Source organism: Hippocampus comes, unplaced genomic scaffold (genome assembly GCF_001891065.2).
Source record: "Hippocampus comes isolate QL1 unplaced genomic scaffold, H_comes_QL1_v1.1 scaffold36, whole genome shotgun sequence".
Lineage (NCBI taxonomy): Eukaryota > Metazoa > Chordata > Actinopteri > Syngnathiformes > Syngnathidae > Hippocampus > Hippocampus comes.
In genome coordinates, this window is record NW_017805695.1 from 752,547 (window position 1) to 772,647 (window position 20,101).

The window sequence follows — 20,101 nt, forward strand, 5'->3', positions numbered from 1 at the left end:
TAGTTTCCTGCTCTTAATTGTGAATGCATACTTGATGGTTTTAAATGCTCCTGAAATTAAGTGCTGCTTGACGAGCCTATACAGTATTGTGTTCATGTATGTGACGTCACTGAAGGCCTAAGGTTGAAATGCATGGCCCGCCACTGCATTTCAGCATATGTTACAAATTTTGATGCATTACATAAATGCCACCAAAATCAACACAACGCCATCCCGAAATCATATTCAAAACCTAATTTAGGATGCTAAGAAATTGTTCGTTCATTACAGCGCCATTGTATGATACAGCACAAGTCTCCGGCATTCGCTGCCAGAAGCTAGCCGCTAGCGGCTAGCAACGAGAGCTCAACTGCCAACAGCAAGTAATCCGACGGCTGCTGCTTTGCTTTCTTTCTTTCTTTTCTTCGTTTTCAAGGATGTGGACATGGGCTGAAATGTAATTCACTCTCCATGTTTGAACGGAGAAAAAAAAATTGCACATTGAGGTCTTTTTCAGCCACGCTCCGTACATAGAATCATCAACATGTTTGAGTGAAGGGGTACTCATTGTGTGACAGATTGGGAACCATTGCGATTCATAACATCGATTTGCCTGGTGCAGTCTTCCTTCTGCGTTTACTGATACAACCACTACACACCATCAAAGAGTAGTTTTATGACAGTTAAATATGTTAAAATATTACTTGAAAACAAAATCAGTACATTTAATATTTTATGGTGGCAGCAATTTGACAGTCATTCAATTTCAGTTTTTATGGAAAAAAATGTTTATGAAAAGCATAGAGGTTGAAAATTAGATTATGGTTGTGATTGAATTGCCTTTACTTTCATGTATGCATTTTTTTTACTTTGACCTTCATAACATAACATAATAAAGTCCACATCTTTCAGTAGTAACATCAAATGTTATACATAATTCCCTTTATTTAATTTCTCTACTGCAGGGGTGTCAAACTAATTTTGGTCGCGAGCCATATTGTAGTCTCGGTTTCCCTTGGAGGGCCGTTATGGCTTTTGGGAAACCATATAAATATTTAATCCCCTCTAGAGCTAAGATCGGTCCTAAAAAATCGAGCCCGACCCGACCGGGCCTGAGGGTATTTAAGCCCGACCCGGCCCGAGCCCGATCACTTAACTTGATTTGCAGGCCCGAGCCCGAAGCAAACCCGAGATTTCATATTTGTGAGGACTCGGGAGGAGGAGGGGTGATTTCTGATAACAAAGCCTGTCTTTTGTAACGAAATCTAAGTTAAACAAGACTGTATAAACATTTACATCTCTTATATTTCTGTTTCTGAAGAGGTTACATTAACCGACAATTTCTTATCATTGACGGATTTTTTTTTCTTAAGAGTGGACGGGGAAAATTTAAGGCCATCCGTCATTTTGACGGGTTGAAAATTGGGCCGTAAACCACAGCAGCTGTACGTCCTTAAGAATCTAGCGCGGCACTTTAAGAGAGAGAAGCAGAGAGACAAAGACGAACAATGACGCGTGGATACTCGACAGAGACTGGAAGGAGTTCTAAGAATTGTCATTGCAAGAGTTTAGTACAGTACATGTTGTGATGACGCGACTTCTGTTTTTTGGCGAACCACGGTCTTTCGTGGCCAAAACAATTCACGGCCTCGAAAAAAAAAAAAAAAGTCAGCGAGAGAGAAGCCCGACCCGACCCGAACCCGAAGCAATGATTGATAATTTTAGGCCCGACCCAACCCGAATTTCGGATCGGGCTCGGGCTCGGACGGCCCGATCTTACCTCTAATCCCCTCCACATATTGCATACACAGCGCACAACAAATTGATGAATAACTAGTTTTATCATCAGAAGTCCAGAAAAATTACTGTTATTGTGGATTACATATGACAATTTGAAAGTTTGGTTCAAACTTTAGCAAGCATCATGGAACTTGACATGCGTGATTTGGTTTCGCGGGCCACATAAAATGATGTGGCGGGCCAGATTTGGCCCCCGGGCCTTGACTTTGACACCGGTGCTCGACTGGGTTGTTCAAAGCAAAGTTTCCACCCTAAAATCTTCGGTCCAAAACAGTTTCTACAAGGCGGCTTCAGGATGGAGCGATTTAATGTCACAAACAGCTATGACGGTGATGAAAAATTTTCGAATAGAGGAATTGCCTGAATGTGTGTCGGAGACAGCGGTGTGATTCCAGGATCGCCGAGACTCTTTGCAGGAGATGGGTTTGCCATTTCATCTGTAGAAAAAGAAAGGGAAACATGAACACACTTCAATATCTCAACAAGCATCTTTTTTCATGAGCCAACTATAAGATAAAGTGGAACCTCCCTGATGTAACACAATTTGGTATTTGAGCAAAATCGCAAAAGTCTCTCAAACAAGAAAAGGACCAACCTGAACAAGCCCAAAGAGAAGACAAATATTTAGAACTAACATACCGGAATTATCTAAAATAACTCGCAGAGTCCATTTGACGATTTTGCCACTGTATTTTGAAACTTTTCTTACCCTTTTAGCAACACCCCTCCACCAAAAAACAACTAGATCTTTTAATTTCTGCTCCGAAACAGACAACATGTTTGGAATAATTTTCACATTGTTTTGAGATTGAAAAAAAAAAATGCAGCCCTGTGGAAGGAATTCATGTTGTCGATCTTGCTTCACATTGCTCAAGACATGGTGCCCATTCATGTTTGTTGCAAAAGCAGTGTTTTATGGGCATTTTGGAAACGTCTTCTTACCAACGTCACCTTCCCTCACGTGTACAACTCAACTTTATCAGCAAGTGCAAGCAGACCTCCATGGACATATGATGTTAAGTTGTTAAGTTCAGAAATTGTTTGAAAAAGTCTTTGTTGAAAAAAAGATAACGGACCTCGTTTGAGCTCAAACCACATCTGATACGAAAAAGGAGAGTCTATTCACGTGTGTTGTAAAAGCAAGCAGTTAATGTTGCTTTTTGTAGTGTGCAACATTTAAGTTTTCACGCCTTGTCCATTGAAACATCAGCAAAAGTCATTTGCAACCTCCTTAAAAAAAAAAAAATGACATGACATTTGAATTGAATGGAAGCGCGTCTCCATACATGTACCATTACTTTTATTTGTCTGTCTTAAGAGCCGAAAGTGTACTGTGAATGCACACAATAATAATCATTTTGTCTGATTTATTATAAGAACCTTGTTGAATTGTCTCCCAGCAGGACATCATGTTATCCAATACAATCCAATCCTTTTATCTACCTCACTCATCTTTCTTCTTGTCCACCCCTATGGAGAGGATGAGTGGTCTGAAGTCCCATAGTACACTTTGCCAAGCAATTACAGAGCCAAATTACAGACCACCTGTGGCGACACCCTGTCTAGTCACAATCCAATATGTTTTCCTGCAGCAATGGCAGTCAACTCCCAAAATCACCTTTACAACCTCTAGTTTGTATTCCCCAAAATGAATCATAAAAGGCACATCGTGACTGGAGGACTACTTTAATCGCTTTTCATTCTTACGTGAAGGGGATGAATCAAAATGGACTGCACGGATTCTACAAAAAATTTACTTAATTGCGTATACAGCATAACTGGAGGAGTGGTCAGGGCCTGCAAGGTTTTCGCTCAGAAGCAATGACTCATAGTTAAGAGTAACATTCTAATACATGTTGCATGAAATGTTATTGCCAACAATTTATTTTCTTTGTTTTGTCCAATCAGATCTAATTCTTTATGTGCAACCCTTTCAGACAAATCTTATCAGGGGTTTCAGAAGCAGTAGGGTGATGTCACTGACAGCAGTGATTCCAAATGATACGTGATAAGAATGACTTCCGTATTTTCCGGAATATAAATCGCAGTTTTTTTCATAGTTTGGCCGGGGGTGTGACTTATACTCTGGAGCGACTTATGTGTGAAATGGTTCACACATTGTACACAGCACATGTTATTTTCACATTAAACCGCAAGAGGGTGCTCTCGGCCTGTGTTGATACTTTCCACGTTGGCGGTAACTGAGAAAAACAACTGACGATGACTATGACGTAAGCGACATAGAAGAGGAAGCGCTGCATCTTCTACCTCCGGAGTTGGCAGAGTTGTTTAAAAGTGACACCGAGCATGAAGATTTCATTGGATTTCGTGATTTGGAGTGACGCTGATGGCTTGGTAAATTTGTTAGCATGTTCTTTGTGCTATAGTTGTCTAAATTACTTTTAATATGTTACGTGAACATACCAGGCACATTCACAGTTCGTTGTTTAAGTGTCATGTAACGTTAGCATATTGTACACTTATTCAGCCTGTTGAGCTCTAGTTTTATTTTTATTTTAAATTGCCTTTCAAATTTTGCCAACCTTGTTTTTTTATTTTTCTTCATTGGCCCTAATCCTCTTCTGTACTTTCAAGATGACATGTATGTTTTTTGTGTTGGATTTTATCAAATAAATTTCCCCCAAGAATGCGATTCATACTCCAGTGCGAATTATATATGTTTTTTCCTTCTTAATTATGTATTTTTTGGCTGGTGCGATTTATAATCCGGAGCGATTTATAATCTGAAAAATACGGTACATCTTGTATACATCTTGTTGGTCATTTTTATATATATATATATATATATATATATCTTTTCTTCATTGGCCCTAATCCTCTTCTGTACTTTCAAGATGACATGTATGTTTTTTGTGTTGGATTTTATCAAATAAATTTCCCCCAAGAATGCGATTCATACTCCAGTGCGAATTATATATGTTTTTTCCTTCTCGCTATAAATCACTGATTTATAGCAGGGCTTGACATTAACGGTGGCCCAACGGCCCAGGGATACTAGGCCACTGTGACAACCCACCTTTCAACCCTGGCCTGATCGGGCCACTAAAAATTTCAAAGTCACGGCCGCCAATAATGGTTCATTTTTTTTTGTAGGGCTGAGGCTATCAAATGTTTTGGGATTCGGATAAATAATCGAGTATTGGGATCCAAATAAGAAATACATATTTTTGCTTGATTATAAAACAATTATGAACACGGAAGCAGCAAACTGTATTTTATTCTCTACAAACCAATTCTCACGAAGTTGAGACGTTATGTTCAATCAAACAGAATACAATGATTGGCAAATCATGTTCGACCTATATTTAATTGAATACCCTAAGGAAAAAGGTCAAAAGCCATCATCTGTGATGGCGTAGAGCTGTGAAGGTGCCAATGGCATGGGTAACATATACACCTGTGAAGGCACCATTAATGCTGAAACGTATATACAGGTTTTGGAGAAACAAATGCTGCCATCCAAGCAACATCTTCGTCTTGGACACCCCTGCTTATTTCAGCAGGACAATGCCAAACCACATTCTGCACATGTTACAAAAGTGTGGCTCCATAGTAAATGAGTATGAGTACTAGGTTGGCCTGCCTGCAGTCCTGACTTGTCTATCATTGAAACTGTGTGGCGCATTACAAGCGTAAAAGAGAGGGGGAAAGAATTCCGCCTACAAAGCTTTAACAATTAATGTCCTCAGTTCCCAAGTTTATTGAAAGATGTTCAAAGAATAGGTGATGTAAAAAGGTGGCAAAAATTCTCAGTTAATGATTTTTTGCAAAAAACAATAATGATTATCTGTTCGAACATGACATATACTGTATTGTCTTTGTAGTGTATTCAATAAAATATAGGTTCACCCAGAAAAAGAGTTCACGAGTCGGGCGGTCGCTCACTATGTTGATGTTTGCCTTGGACATTTTCGAAGGATTGTTAAAAGCCGACAAAAGCAAACGTCCTTGGATCAGTTCTTTACAAAATGTCTATTTACATGGAAAACGCGTCTCTACTTACAAAATTTTCTAGTTAAGAAATTTCTTCCAGAACCAATTAATTTTGTGAGTAGAGGTACCACTGTATACAGAACCTATTTTCCTATAGGTTGAGCTTATTGCTCTCTTGGTTGTGACCGCATGAATGTGCAGTACATATCCAAACTCGACTCTACTCTGTAGATATTGAGCCCAGTCAGTACTGTTGGCAGCTGAGTGGCATAGTGTGGTCGTCTCCCCACCCGAGGGTTGTAGGTTCGACTCTTGTGACTATGTCAAAGTGTCCTTGAGCAAGATACTGAACTCTAATTTTCTCCCAGTGGTACTGGCAGTGCTGTGTATGGCAGCAGCCTCCCATTAGTGTGTCAATAAATGTGAGGCTTTGTGAAGCGCTTTGGGCACCATACAGTATGGTGTCTATAAGGTGCGAAGGAAGTGCATCCCATTTACCATTACCGTTTTGTTTGTGTTTCAGGATGAACATTATATGGCTTGGTTTGGTCTTGACCAAGAGCTATTTCACCTTTTGGAGACATCTGACTAAGACATTCAACAAAGATGATAGCATGATGATGACAGCAAAGATGATGACATAGCAGCAAAATAATGATTATTTTGCAAGTTGTTCTTTTCTTTATTGATTTTCAAGTGAGCTCGATCATTATTTCGATGTGACAGAAAAGCCCGGAGCTGTCCTTTATAGCGCATGGATTGTTACACACTGTGCTTGTTCATCGGGCAAACAATCAGACTTTGAAGTTGACCTTGATTTGATCCAGGTCTAGAACTGAATGTACAAATCAGCTTGTTTCAATATGGATAATAGCAGTGTGGTTCAGAAAATAGCACCGGCTAAAATTGTGATAGGAGTGAGACCAAGCAAAGCCTCCATTCTGGTAAGAACAAAAGAGGAGGAGACTTATTAAATTGTGTAAACGTAGCAAACTGAGGTGTCACACAAACAAAGACTTCAAAGAACCATGTTCATTCTACATCAGAGGGACTGCAGTCAAATGAGTTTGGCCAGTGAATCTGCTATTTCTTTCAGCCATCTGATGTCCCTTTTTATTCATGCCCTGCAGAAAAAGAGGCAATCCCCCAACACCCTCCCTCTCATTGCCTCACTCTGACAAACTTGGCCATAAGCCCAGACACACAGAGCAGGGAAACAGCCTGACAACGGCAGTCATGACACAATGACAAACCCTTCAGAGGCCCTATGCTCTAAAAAGACTGCAGAATACCTCATTTCCTTCCCATACTAAATATTGCTAATTGTGGAAAAGTATAAATGTATTTTCAATATATTCTACAATAAGATTGTTGGGAAGCAAAAAAATCAATCACTGTAAACTGACTCTTACTCCCCCCAGTAGTGTTAGTGGGTGTGGGTGGGATGCATCTGTATATCAGAGCTCAGCAGAATATCTGATGAGTAAGCAAATTAAAAAACACACAAAAAAACATATGCATTAAATTAGAGATTTTGTATTTTGGCTGCACACCAATCAATGCGGTTGAACTTGATATAACTGGGCAATAGCAAACATGTCATAGTTGGTGACTGACCCTTTCATAACTACCTACTTGCCACAACAGAAAACTGCACATCCTAGCATTCTTCTCTTGAAAAAAAAAACGTTTGGAACCTCCTCATAGAGATATGTGTACCGAAGTCTACTTTTGGGTCTATATGCACCGATTCACACGACATCAAACGGTACTATGTTTTCTTTCCATAGCATGTCTTTTCTAAGTTGTGACTGTGCGGGAGTGGAAGAGTTGGCGGTATTCCATGGCGCACTTGAGCGCAGCAGTGCACACACAAAAGCATAATGACGTCACCCATTTACATGGGCTCACAGAGGGACTGCATACATTTTTAGGTTTAGAAGCAAGTGAGACTCAGCCACTTTCAAGCCACGAAAATACAATAAATATCCATCCATTTTCCGATCCGCTTTATCCTCACAAGGGTCGCGTGGGGGTGCTGCAGCCTATCCCAGCCATCTTCGGGCAGTAGGCGGGGGACACCCTTAACCGGTTGCCAGCCAATCGCAGGGCACACAGAGACGAACAACCATCCGCGCTCACACTCACACCTAAGGACAATTTTGAGTGTTCAATCAGCCCATCATGCATGTTTTTGGAGTGTGGGAGGAAACCGGAGTACCCGGAGAAAACCGGGGAGAACATGCAAACTCCACACAGGGAGGCCGGAGCTGGAATTGAACCCGGTACCTCTGCACTGTGAGGTCGACGCGCTAACCACTGGACCACCGGGCCGCCCTACAATAAATATAATTGTGAGAAAAATTGAAAAAATAATGAAGCTGCACACTTCAGCATCTTTGACTGAGCGTGGGGAGACAGAATTCTCAGTGCAGGCACCGGGCAGTGGCTGAGAATGTGCCCCGGTTCCCCGCACGATGGCTGAAAAGAAGAACGCTGCTGCATAAAATATGCCTCTAGTTACGTTCATGACTCGTTATGTGAACAGTCTGAGGATAGATGAACGGACAGATTAATGCTATTTAACCGTCATTGCCTCTGTACATAACTCATTCCGATAATTGTGCTTTTTTCCCACTCAATCATATCTGAATGATTTAAAGGTTACGGTTGTCTGTAAACAGTCGTGGGCCCACATACAGTACCAAAAGGAAAGTTACCTGTTTATTCAACACAGCGTCACACGCTGATGAATTTGAGTACATACCCCCTGCTAGTCATAAACCCCACAATGCTATGTGCAACTGCATCGATGTCACACTTGAAACGGGTCTCAAGATTTATTTTGACACGTTATGCATAAAACAGTAGAAAACATTAGATTATGATGTAAGGGTACCTTCAAATACTGATATACTTGCACGGTGACACGCACGACCCCACAGCAGCCAGAGGGAACTGATCAATGTCTTTGTGAATATGTATTGGAAGCATGAGTGAAAGCTGATATTGACAAAGCCATTCTCCAAGAAATGAGCCAAACTCAGCACAATTCTGATTCCGATACGCTTGGGAGGGAGTTTCGCCAAAGATAAATTGAAGCATTTTATTCCTCAACTCCTCTGAGATTGTCAGCTGATGCAAAGTTGTTGGTGTCAGTCATTTTTCCAGAGCTGAGTGGGCGTGTAGCAACTATAACTGGGCACTTCAGGCGGAACGGTTCATAAATCCACAGCTTGGTGCATATCTCCGTTTTGTGCTCACAGTTTTCATTTCTGTTTGGTACGTGTTGATTCTTAGAAAAAATTATGTCTTGTATAGTTAGGTTAAAAGTGTTGCTATTAACAATTACCGTATTTTGCACAATATAAGGCGCTTCAGAGTATAAGTTTTGTTAAGCGCTTTGTTACAGCTGCAGCTGTTGTGAAAGCACTATATCAATCAGCATGTATTGTATTGTATTGTATTGTATAAGGCGCCCCTTCAATGAATGACCTATTTTAAAGCGGTTTTCATGTATAGGGTGCACTGCATTCTAAGGTGCATAGAATAGAAGCTACAATAGTGTCTGCGGTTGTGTAACGCATCTATTATATGGAGCTACTCTAAAGGGAATACAATACAATTCAATACAATACAATACAGCTTTATTTATATAGAGCCCTGGCTGCAATTGTGTTCACTTAGCCTTCACAACGGCTGCAGCTGTAACAAAGCGCTTTACAGAACATTGAAAATACTACGTCCAAGAAATCAGAATATTGATCCATATGTAGCTCCCTCAGGATGTAGCATGAAGCACGACACGAAGTCCATAAAAATACAGGGTTTATTCCTTGGCAACCCATGAGAAATGGTCAGAAACACTAACATGAAACTGTCATGTTTCGGTTTGTGACCAACAGGTGGCACTGTGGGGCTTTTCCCTGCAGCTGCACACCTGTTGGTCATTAGGTAATTAGTGGCTATAAAAGGACTCCTGGCCGACTACTCATGGTCGGGTCATTGTTTGTTGCTGTTTCTTTGCTGCTGTCATGTTTTCTTGTTTGTTGCTGTCATGTTTAGGTCATGTTTCTGGTACTATTAGTTTTGAGCTTCTGCCATGGTTTTTGTTTGAGACTTTGGACTTTGTTTGTTTTGGATTTAGTTTTCTCGGTTTTAATACAATCTTTCAAGTTCACCCTGCTCCTCCCTCCTGCCTGCTTTTAGGGGTCCACCACCACCCTCGCAAACGTGACAGAAACATATAAATACAAATGACATTACAAACAATAAGGGGAAAGACGAAAGTTAGGAAGACAATTGATTCAACAAAAAGGCACACAAACTTCGTGGGCTCACACCCACAAGGGCCTAAATATCCTTAGAAGTCTTACTTGTCTGCTCCTTCCTTCGTTTAGTCTGTCGTTAACTTTGCTTTTGGTATTATCTTCGTTTCTTTATGGCTACGCAGAGCTCACAAAGTAGTTTGTTTGAGTGTGTGTTGGCGAATGCACACGTCAATTAGTGTCTGGCATCTTTTACGTTACAAGTGGTTTCTGCTAATAATCACCATGAGTAGGCATGGGAATACTAACAGGGAAACAACACAATGGGGAATATAAAGAGACTGTAATACCATATATAAGGCGCATCGGATTATAAGTCATACTGTCAGGTTTTGAGGAAAGTGAATGCTTTTAGGTGCGCCTTATAGTGCGGAAAATACGGTCCTGTTTTTGTAATATTATTTAAAACATTTTTGGTGCTGGTCTATCTATGTCTGTGGCATATAGTGCCTGGCAGAACAAATAAATGTTCTTGAGTTGGATGACAAAAGGTACACCCACCCTGTGTATGCATGCAACTGTTGCCATTCATACAAGAGAAAAAGTCTTTAATCTTTGCATCTATATGTGCTTTGTGTTCAACTGTAAAAGCCCAGATTTCACACTGAGTAAGTACATTTGTGACTGAACTGCGACATGAACATAATTTAAGTTTGCATACTTTGTATATTTTTGTTTGGTGCTTTATTGTGAGGTTTTTCGAATGTAAAATAGGTGCCTTGGTTCTACAAAGGTGGGGGAAACACTCTCCTTGAGCCTTACCCCATTGAAGGGCAGACAATTGCGAATATAGAAAAATGTAGAAAAGTGTACACTCATGACAGAGTTCGTTCAAGGTTGCAAATGTTCACAAAACATTCACCAAGAGTTTTAGTGATTTTTCTTGTCGCAAGGAAATGTTCAAAATTTCCTTGAGACAAGTCAAGTACAGGTGACCGTTTGGCGAACTTCTGCGACCTTGAAAGAACCTTGACGAACTGCAGTGAGTGCAACAATTCTTCACCGCTCAGTGGGAGAGGTGCTTTGATAAATTCTCAAGTTACAGCCATCTCGTTACCTCTGCGTCCCGCGTCCTAGACGCATAATTTTCCCACGGGACGCACAGTTCCAAATAATGTGCGTTTTTGGGACGCAAGGACATTTCGCAGTCAAAACAAAAAAAATAAAACTATGGCAGGCCTGAGGATTTCACGGTAACAATCGTTACCGGTAGCGTGTCGTTTACGTGGTGTCATTTTGACGGTACTGAAAAATCGTTTAACCATAAAAGTCACGGCACACGAGTTGACTGGACGCGATCAAATCTCTTCTGTGTGATCAACGCGATTTCACTGTGCCTGTATGTGTGTTTGTGGTGTGGTGTGTGAGTGTGTTTCTTCTAATTTACTTTCGTTTTGTTTTGTTTTCAGTGTTGGGGGGGACGGAACAGATAACGTTATGTGCGCATGCGGGTTGCTATTTTAGTCCGCAAACTGAGTAATCGCGCGGAGGAAAGTTTGAGATTGCGCCGAAAACAACTCACAAAAGGTCTATTAATTACGACATTTAAGAAATGGGAATGCCAGTCTGATTTTTCGTATGAATCGTCCGAAGGGCGTATCACTAAACTCACCTGTGTTGTATGCACAGAACACGAGAGCGAGATACGACGGGAGGCACGATTACGAGGCAAGTTGGTCATTAGATCTACAGGCTAATCGCTATGAAAAATATTATGAAACAGTATTGGTTATTCTATAATTTACTGGTTGTAGCATGGGAACTTTATGAATAAAACATTCGTCACAAAGTGTAGCAATGCTCATGTTAACTGTTGGTAGAACTAATGATGACGTGTGGTAGATTCTTTCGTCAAATTAATAGATTACACATGCATCGTCTTGGGAAGAGGATGTCAAGCCACATCAATACTTACCTGTATTAATGATTAGCAGTTATTTAATCTTTGCAGTGTAAGATTGGAAAAAATACTCTGATTTTGTGGTATGCTGTATTCATGATGCCATATGAGTACACCATATTTTGATCCATTTATTTTTTTTTAATAAACCTGGAGTACACAGCTGCTGATGTAATGTTCATTGTTAATGCATATTTTTCAAACATTTACCCTTCAAACATTATACTTTTGAGTTTCAGAATTCTTGATTATGAATATCAGTCAAAATAGAAAAATGGGTTCCCATGATGAACGTTTACGGAACCCAAAATTAGTTACCGTGGTTTCCCATTGGGTAATCCGACGGAACTGAAAACAGTTACCGTGAATTTCCGAAATCCTCAGGGCTGCTACTGAATTATTTAAATTTTTGCAGCATTTGTTTATAATTGAATGTATATGTTGTTGTTTGTGTTATCATATGCAATTGAATAAGTAGACCATTTCAGAATTCGAAATTTGGGACTCTCTAAATGCATAATGGGATCCCTGGGACTCGCTGATCATTATATAAGTCCGATACGATGCATATTGTCTAAAATGTTTAATTCATACAAATAGGGATTGAAGAGTGATTACAAATTACAATATTATCTACCTGATGTAAATGAGCTCAGCTCAGACATAAAGTAACTTCTTCATCTCTTCGTTCATGAGACTTGGACACAATTCTCATCTTTTTGGCTCGAATCACCACCACAATAGATTTGAAATGAAACAAGATGTGCCTTTAGTGTATTTACATCCAAATCAGGTAAATGCTGTAGGAATTGGAACCGTTTGTATAAGTCCCCACTCTTTAAGGGGGCCGGCAAGCTGCACGTTAGCATTTGCGTCGGGTTATGACAAGTTTCGGTGGTAATGAAAACACCCCAATCACTAATTGTGACTGGGGTGTTTTCATTTCCACGATTTTTTTTCCCCAATGGTACTCAATTTTTTTCAAAACCCACCAACCTAATGAATGACTGTAAAAATTTGGGCAAAGTATCCGGCCTGTTTAGAGTCTGCAGCTTTTCGGAAGTCAAACTAAAAACGTGAAGTATGTGCTGCTTTTATTTTGATGTGTGTCAGCAGTGCTAATGAACAGGAGCACCGACTTGGGTTTTTGTGTTGCTAACTTCAATACATTGTTGCTGTAATCAGTGACTTTGCTGAACATCCTCGCGACTATTAAAAAAAAAAAAACACGAACAACTGTGGTCCTGTTAGCAACAATCTCATGTCAGCGACAATCTTTCCTGCTCAGTGGAGGGAAGAGAGGAATTTGCCCTTGTAATGATTTGGTAGTCATAAGAACAGCTAATAGTGTAGTAGGTTGCGCTTGTAAGGTCAGCATATAAAATATGGACACTGTAGACATGTTTTTTTTTTTTTGTGTGAATGTTTATTAAATAGTGATTTAACCATTTTAGGGACAGAGGTTACTACAGTGGACAGCTTATCATGTTAACGGGTTACAGGATGCATGAAAGGGTTCATGTTAATATCAGGACATATGGCATTTTGATTTGACTGATTTTATTTTTTTTCACTAGTTTTCAATTTTAATTTTCTCATTGCAGCAAGCCATACCAAGGCATAATATATATTTTTAAAATACATAACATTTAAGTTTAACAAAATTGAGCTAACATGTTGGTGTGGAGCTCGGTAATTGTTTCAGTTTTTCCACATGTCAGCTTTGAAAAATTAATTTCCCACTGTGTGAGACTGCTAGCTGATTTCGCACAGTTGAGGGCAGCGGTCGGGTGCCCAACCTTTTTTGCATCGCAAACTGCCTTCACATATTTTGCGTAACCATCAAACACACGGCCTAACAAGACAGAAGGGGTGTTCACACGTCACACATTTGCATCGGTGCTGCACCGACGTATTTTGTTGCGATTTATCTTACTTACACCGGTGTAAATTTTGTGGAGCGTTCACACGTAAAAAGCTGATGACTAAAGAGAAGCGTGTTAACCCCGGTGCTGCCCCACTTGCGTTCACACGGCAATTTCTGCGGACGTGCAATACGATAGTATAATAAGGAAATAAAACATGCACATGCGTAATGTGTACTTCCTTTTCCCCGCCTTGGTTGTGACATACCGAAAAACCATGGTTCATACTTCTCCAGACAAATCAACGCTGTGGTCTATCAGACACCGTAAAAGGATGAGGGAAGAGAGAAAGGAAAAATGACGGAAGTACAACAGAGTACGAAAGCAACACATTCAATACCCGTATGTAATTAACTCATCTCATGTGTAGCGAGTTTACCCCTGCAGCATTCACACGTCCCATTTTATATCGGTGCTGCCTCGCAAACTAGCATTTACTCCGGAGTAAATTTTTAAACCACGTCCTGAGCAGGGTTAAATTTGCTCCGGTTTAAGCTGTTTTCAGAGGCTACACCGGTGTAACTTTGGACGTGTGAACACTCTACGGGGGGCAGCACCGGTGCTACACCGGAGTAAAAGTTGGCGTGTGAACACCCCTATAGATGATCGTCCCATAGGCAGTGAGTCATGATTCTGTTCTTGGGTGTCTCTAGCACGGGGGTCGGCAACACGCGGCTCCAGAGCCGCATGCGGCTCTTTAGCGACATCTAGTGGCTCCCTGGAGCTTTATAAAAAATGTTTGAAAATGGAAAATATTTTGATAGTAGGCTAATAATTGTTTGTATTTATATTGCACTTAATTGAACTGTGTTTTCTTTTCTCTTCTTTCTACCCACAATCTTGCTGCTGAAGGCTGTAAATTTCCCCAGTGTGGGACAAATAAAGGATATCTAATCTAATCTAATCTAATCTAATATAGCTCAAATAGATATAGATACATGTTGCAGCTCCGAAAAAGGAGAGCTGTGGTGTTGGTTTTTTAAAATGTACACTTTATTTATGCTTTTAACAGTCTTGACGAACACAGACACGTCTGCTTCTGACTCCGTGCCTTCCCTCTTCTTGTTCGACTCGAGAGGCGTTCAAAGACACCCTCAAAAAAACGGAAATTAATGATCACTTCACTGACACTAAGAAAAGCGAAAATAATGCACCAAAACAAAACAATCAAGCGAGGAAATTAAAAAATAAATTCTATGGGGGCGTTTGTGAACACACAACAAAGGAATGAATAACATAAACAATTCTGAGACAGTCCAGTCTCCTACATACATACATCATGTGTTTCCTTCATTATAAGTTTTATAGAAGGCTTTTATTTTTTTGCGGCTCCAGACATACAGTCAAACCTCGGTTTTCGAACGTCTCGGTTCTCGACCAATTCGGTTTTCGACCAAAAATTTCGAGTTTTTTATGCCTCGGATGACGAACAAATTTCGGTTCTCGAACAAACTGAGCGCACCTGAATGCACCATTTGACTCCTCTCGCCTTCCTTACACGAGGAGGTGACGTTCCTCGTGTTGCTTTCCATTGTGAGCAGACATGTTCAATAAACATTTTTATTTTAAAAAGAGCGTGGTTTCGGTTTTCGAAGAATTTGGTTTTCGAACAGCCTTCTGGAACGGATTATGGATGAAAACCGAGGTTTGACTGTATATGTTTTTTGTTTTTTTTGTCCTATATCGCTCTTTCAACATTTTGGGTTGCTGACCCCTGCTCTAGCAGGTGGCAGAGGAGGGTCTTCCCTCCAGCACGCACACCTGCTGCCGATGTTTCATCAGTTAGCCATATATTTAAGGACTGCATAATTGTCAAGTCTCCATTGGATTATTGACCTTGTTTGCTGCTCATGCTCAAGTGTTGTTTACGACAGGGGTCCCCAACCGCCGGTCCGCGGACCGGTACCGGTCCGCAGGGCATTTGGTACCGGGCCGCACAGAAAGAACTTGCCTTATTTCCGTTTTATTTATTTCGGAATAAGAAATAAGTTTTATTTTGAAAAATTACCGGATTCTCTGTTACATCCGTCTGTGTCACGCTTTACTCACGTCAAGAACAGCGACTAAAACAAAATTACGAAGTAGACTGGACATAAACCACACACTTGAGGTGTCATTGTCTCCTATTACCCCGAGATGGGACTGTCTGATTGCAGAAAATCAAGCTCGGGGCTGTGGTGAGTCGTCATTTTCATGCACTTTGAATTTGCGTTGTATCGTATTTTGAAGGCATTAAACATTACCAGAGTGATAAGAGTGTTGCGACCAGATTAGACGCTCCTTGTGTTTATTATTATATTTCGAAAACACCACAGTTTTCATGCAGCTCATACCATATTATTTTGTTGTATTAATCCGCCACACCTTAAATGCCGGTCCCTGAAAATATTGTCTGACTTAAACCGGTCCGTGGGGCAAAAAAGGTTGGGGACCCCTGGTTTACGAGACCTCTCGATCTCATCAGTGTCGTTTTTGCTCTCTAGTCCCTCGTTAGTAAGGAGTGAAATTATTTTGGTCCTTTGAGCTTGCTCTTGTTTTGTTTTCATGTAATTGGACTCTTGTCATTGCGTTTTATATCCTTGGCTTTACCTTGCCTTTTGCAAGTGCTTTGTGTTAATGCCTTGCTTTTCCTGGCTCCTTGTGACCAGCGATTTTTTAAAATAGTTTTTCGCTGCGCTTTGTCTCGTAAATAAATATTTTAATTAAGGATTTTCTTTATGTCTACATTTGTGGGATCCAATAACCATTCAGCTCGTCCACGAGCTGTGTCCCATTGTCCCGCATTCGGCTGCCCACCACTGCTCGAGTCTCGCCGCCATGAGCACATCCAAAGTCAAGCAGGCCAACATAACGGTTGTTCATACGATGCAATGCGCCACATTGCCACCGAGTGAAGTTGTGGATGTGGGTGTGAATATGTGGGTGGGTATGTCTCTATATGTGCCCTGTGACTGGCTGGCAACCAGTTCATTGGATGGAGTAATAAGAACCTGTCAAAGAACAAACTTCACTGTTTGCATCGACCATACGGAACACATCATTTCAGTGTCGTGAATTGTGGCTGACAGAGGTTAGGTTTACATTTTTCAGCAAATTTTGTCCCACTGAGCTCTGCTTCCATTCCATTGTTGATGGTTCTGAGAACATGATGAAGCTGAATATTTAAGTCACACTCAAAGATGTACCTTAAAAGAGAACATTTTTAATTGCAGTCTGATACAACCTTAAATGTGCATCGCCATTCAATTGGGAAACAGAATCGATGGCCATTACAGTTAATTAGCAAAGAAAACATTGAGCTTGCTTATTTTGCTGCATGGGAAAAATATTTCTTTCATTAGATGGATAGATGTCACTTCTTTAGGTACATGTTAAATATGACAGTAATGTCAATGGCTATATTTAACACCCATATCACATATCACGTTTTCCCAATATATTGAAACTCTAATGCAAACAGCAAACATAGATTTTGTATTTTGAGACATACATGTCAAACATGTCACCAACTTGTTTTTATTTATCTTATAAAACAGCGGAAAACATTTGTATAATGATGGAAGGGGACCTTTAATTTATTGAAAGTACAAACCATTAAAATCCTTTTGCAGTGTCCTGTTTTCTCAAGTGGGCAGAGCGCTATTGCAATTCTGGTTTGATCCCCTTAAACAATGTTTTGGCGGTGACGGTAGCCAAGTTTATAAACACCTTTTGAGATTGGTGGGTTGATTAACCCATTTAATCCCAAATTTTTCCCAGACATTCAAGATCAGGTGTCATTGGTAGCCCTTTTAAGTCATCAGTATTAAAAAAAATTAGAGCCCTGTAAATTAAATCATTGTTGTCCTTCACAAATGTGACCGGTGGGATTAAATGGGTTACCTTTTAATCCCGAATGGCTAAAACCCAAGGTAGTTACACATCGGGCTTCTTAACGAATATGTTATGTGTGGGAAATACCGATACTTGTACCGCACACCCCTCCTACACCCACCTGTTTACAAGAAAAATTGACGAACCTTTGCACCAACAACCCAAAGACTCAAGTGTTGGTCCTTGTTAACTTGTTCCAAATCAAAGGTTGAACCTATGAAGCAATTATAACATAAGACATTAAATTCTTGCTGTTTTAGAAACTACTGTCACTTTTGCACTTAATTTGCCTCTCACAAATGTAACTTCTGAGAATAAAAGACAAAAAGCAAAGATTTATTTGCCTAACCCTTTCAGACAGAACTCACTGAAATGTGGCATTTCCACAGCCAAAATACAGCAATTTGGAATTTCCACATTAAAATATTTGCATTTATGCCAATGTCAGTCAATCACTTCAACACAAGCAGGAGTGTTTAGTGTCTTTCAAGTGCTCAAGTTCACACGTTCCTTACACACTGGCAACATCCCACCAATGTTATGTCTCTGATACGTCCTTGGAAGATGAAAAAAAAATCTGCTTGTCTACGTCAACCCGCCAATCGCATACCAGTACCTTACACGTAGGACAAGGCGATAAAAAACCAGTGTGTAAGGGCTACTGATGTTGAAAAGACAATCCCGTAACAAATCATCTGACTGTGATGTCATTTCACATCATGGTGCAACATCCTGTATGAAGTTATTGTGGATGAGTTTAGCTGTTAGGGACTCAAACCTAAGAGCAGGTAGGGCTTAGATGGTGGAGGACACCTCTGTGGGCTTTGGAGCAGAGCTGCATTCAGGTCACATTGGAAATAATCACAAAATGGAACATGAGTTTTGGAACAGGACTTTTCAAGTTCTGCTTTTGCTCCCTGCCACAACAACTGTAAGCTTGTAGTAACATCTGCTCCAAGGTACTCGTTTGTATTTCTTCAACCCAACTTTATTTTTACATTGGCCTGACAATCGGCTCTCATCACTACAGGACATCAGGTCACAGGCCAAATAGTATTCACGATGCATTGCAGAGGAGTGTTGCCAGGCTGGGGGATGTTACTAGCAATATACTCAATAGCCAAAAGTGATGGCACTAATATGGAGTTGATCTACATTTTTCAGTCATACCAACTTCTACTTTTGGAGTGAGCCTTCCATTTTTTTGTCCACTCGCCCAAACTACATCTGTGAGGTTGATAAATGACATTGGACATGAGTTTTTGCTCTCCATGCCAAAAAAGTGTTGCGTTACCTCAACTCAACTCAACTCGATTGTATTTATAGAGCACTTGAAAACGACCACCGCTGTATAGAAAGTGCTGTACATGGAGCAAATATCATAAATACAATAATAAACAATAAACAAGAAATTAATAACGAAGACAGTAGAAAGCATGAAAACAGTAAAAATAAAATCAAGTCTGAGTCATGCTGAGGATAGAAAAGTGTTTTGAGACGAGTTTTAAAGATGGCCAGCGAGGGGGCTTGCCAAATGTTGAGTGGGAGGTCATTTCAAAGAGAGGGACCAGCAACGGAAAAGGCTCGATCCCCTCTGAGCCTCAGCTTAGTTCTTGGTACCTTTAATGTCTGGTCCGCAGAGGCTGAGGCTGTTTAGGGGCAGAGGAGCTCGGAGAGGTAAGGTGGAGTGAGTGTGGCATGTAACCATAGCCACAGGGTCAGGTTACGACGGCGTGAGGTCACGGCCGTAAAGTGTTGATATAAAAAGGTGACTACTAGCAATAAACGGCAGTGAGCACAGAGTCAGACTCCACGCGTTTATTTGAACACAACATTGGCGACGAGGATGGGATGATTAGAGACCAGCTAGCCGAACACACGTCGGACCTTAAACTGCGAGAGAAGCTGTTTTTATCGCCGGACGACACGACGCTGTCTAGGGCGGTGGAGATGGCCTTCCAGCTTGAGTCTGCAGCCCTGTTAGCATCCCGGCTAGCCGCTTCGGACCCGGCTCCAGCCCTTCCCCACCTCACTCCACATCTTTTTCCTTCATCTCGTACTGTTGCCCTCACGGCCCCACTCCCCGACACCACTGCTCCTCTCGACGAGCCAGAGGTTAACGTCGCGGGACGTCGAGGCGCAGCAATGAGGCAACATTGTGGGAACTGCGGCTCCTCATCACACCGCACACGTGCGCCCGCGTGCCCGGCGCTGGGACAACGATGCCAACGTTGTGGTAAGCTGAACCACTTTGCTAAAGTCTGCCGCTCTTCTCCTGCGCCTGTGGACCCCGGGCCTCACCTAACCAACACGTCTGGCTCCACCACCATCCAATCGGTGGG

The 20,101-nt window shown here is 41.0% G+C and overlaps 1 protein-coding gene across 2 annotated transcripts in view; it reads right to left on the bottom strand.

Moving 5' to 3' along the window:
• hspa12a (heat shock protein 12A) overlaps positions 1 to 20,101 on the bottom strand; it is a 69,682-nt gene that overhangs the window by 38,816 nt on the left and 10,765 nt on the right. For both annotated transcript variants that reach the window (XM_019882187.1, XM_019882186.1), the window contains exon 2: positions 2,140 to 2,216. In XM_019882187.1, the coding sequence (XP_019737746.1) occupies positions 2,140 to 2,216 (77 nt within the window). The remainder of the gene's footprint in view (positions 1 to 2,139; positions 2,217 to 20,101) is intronic.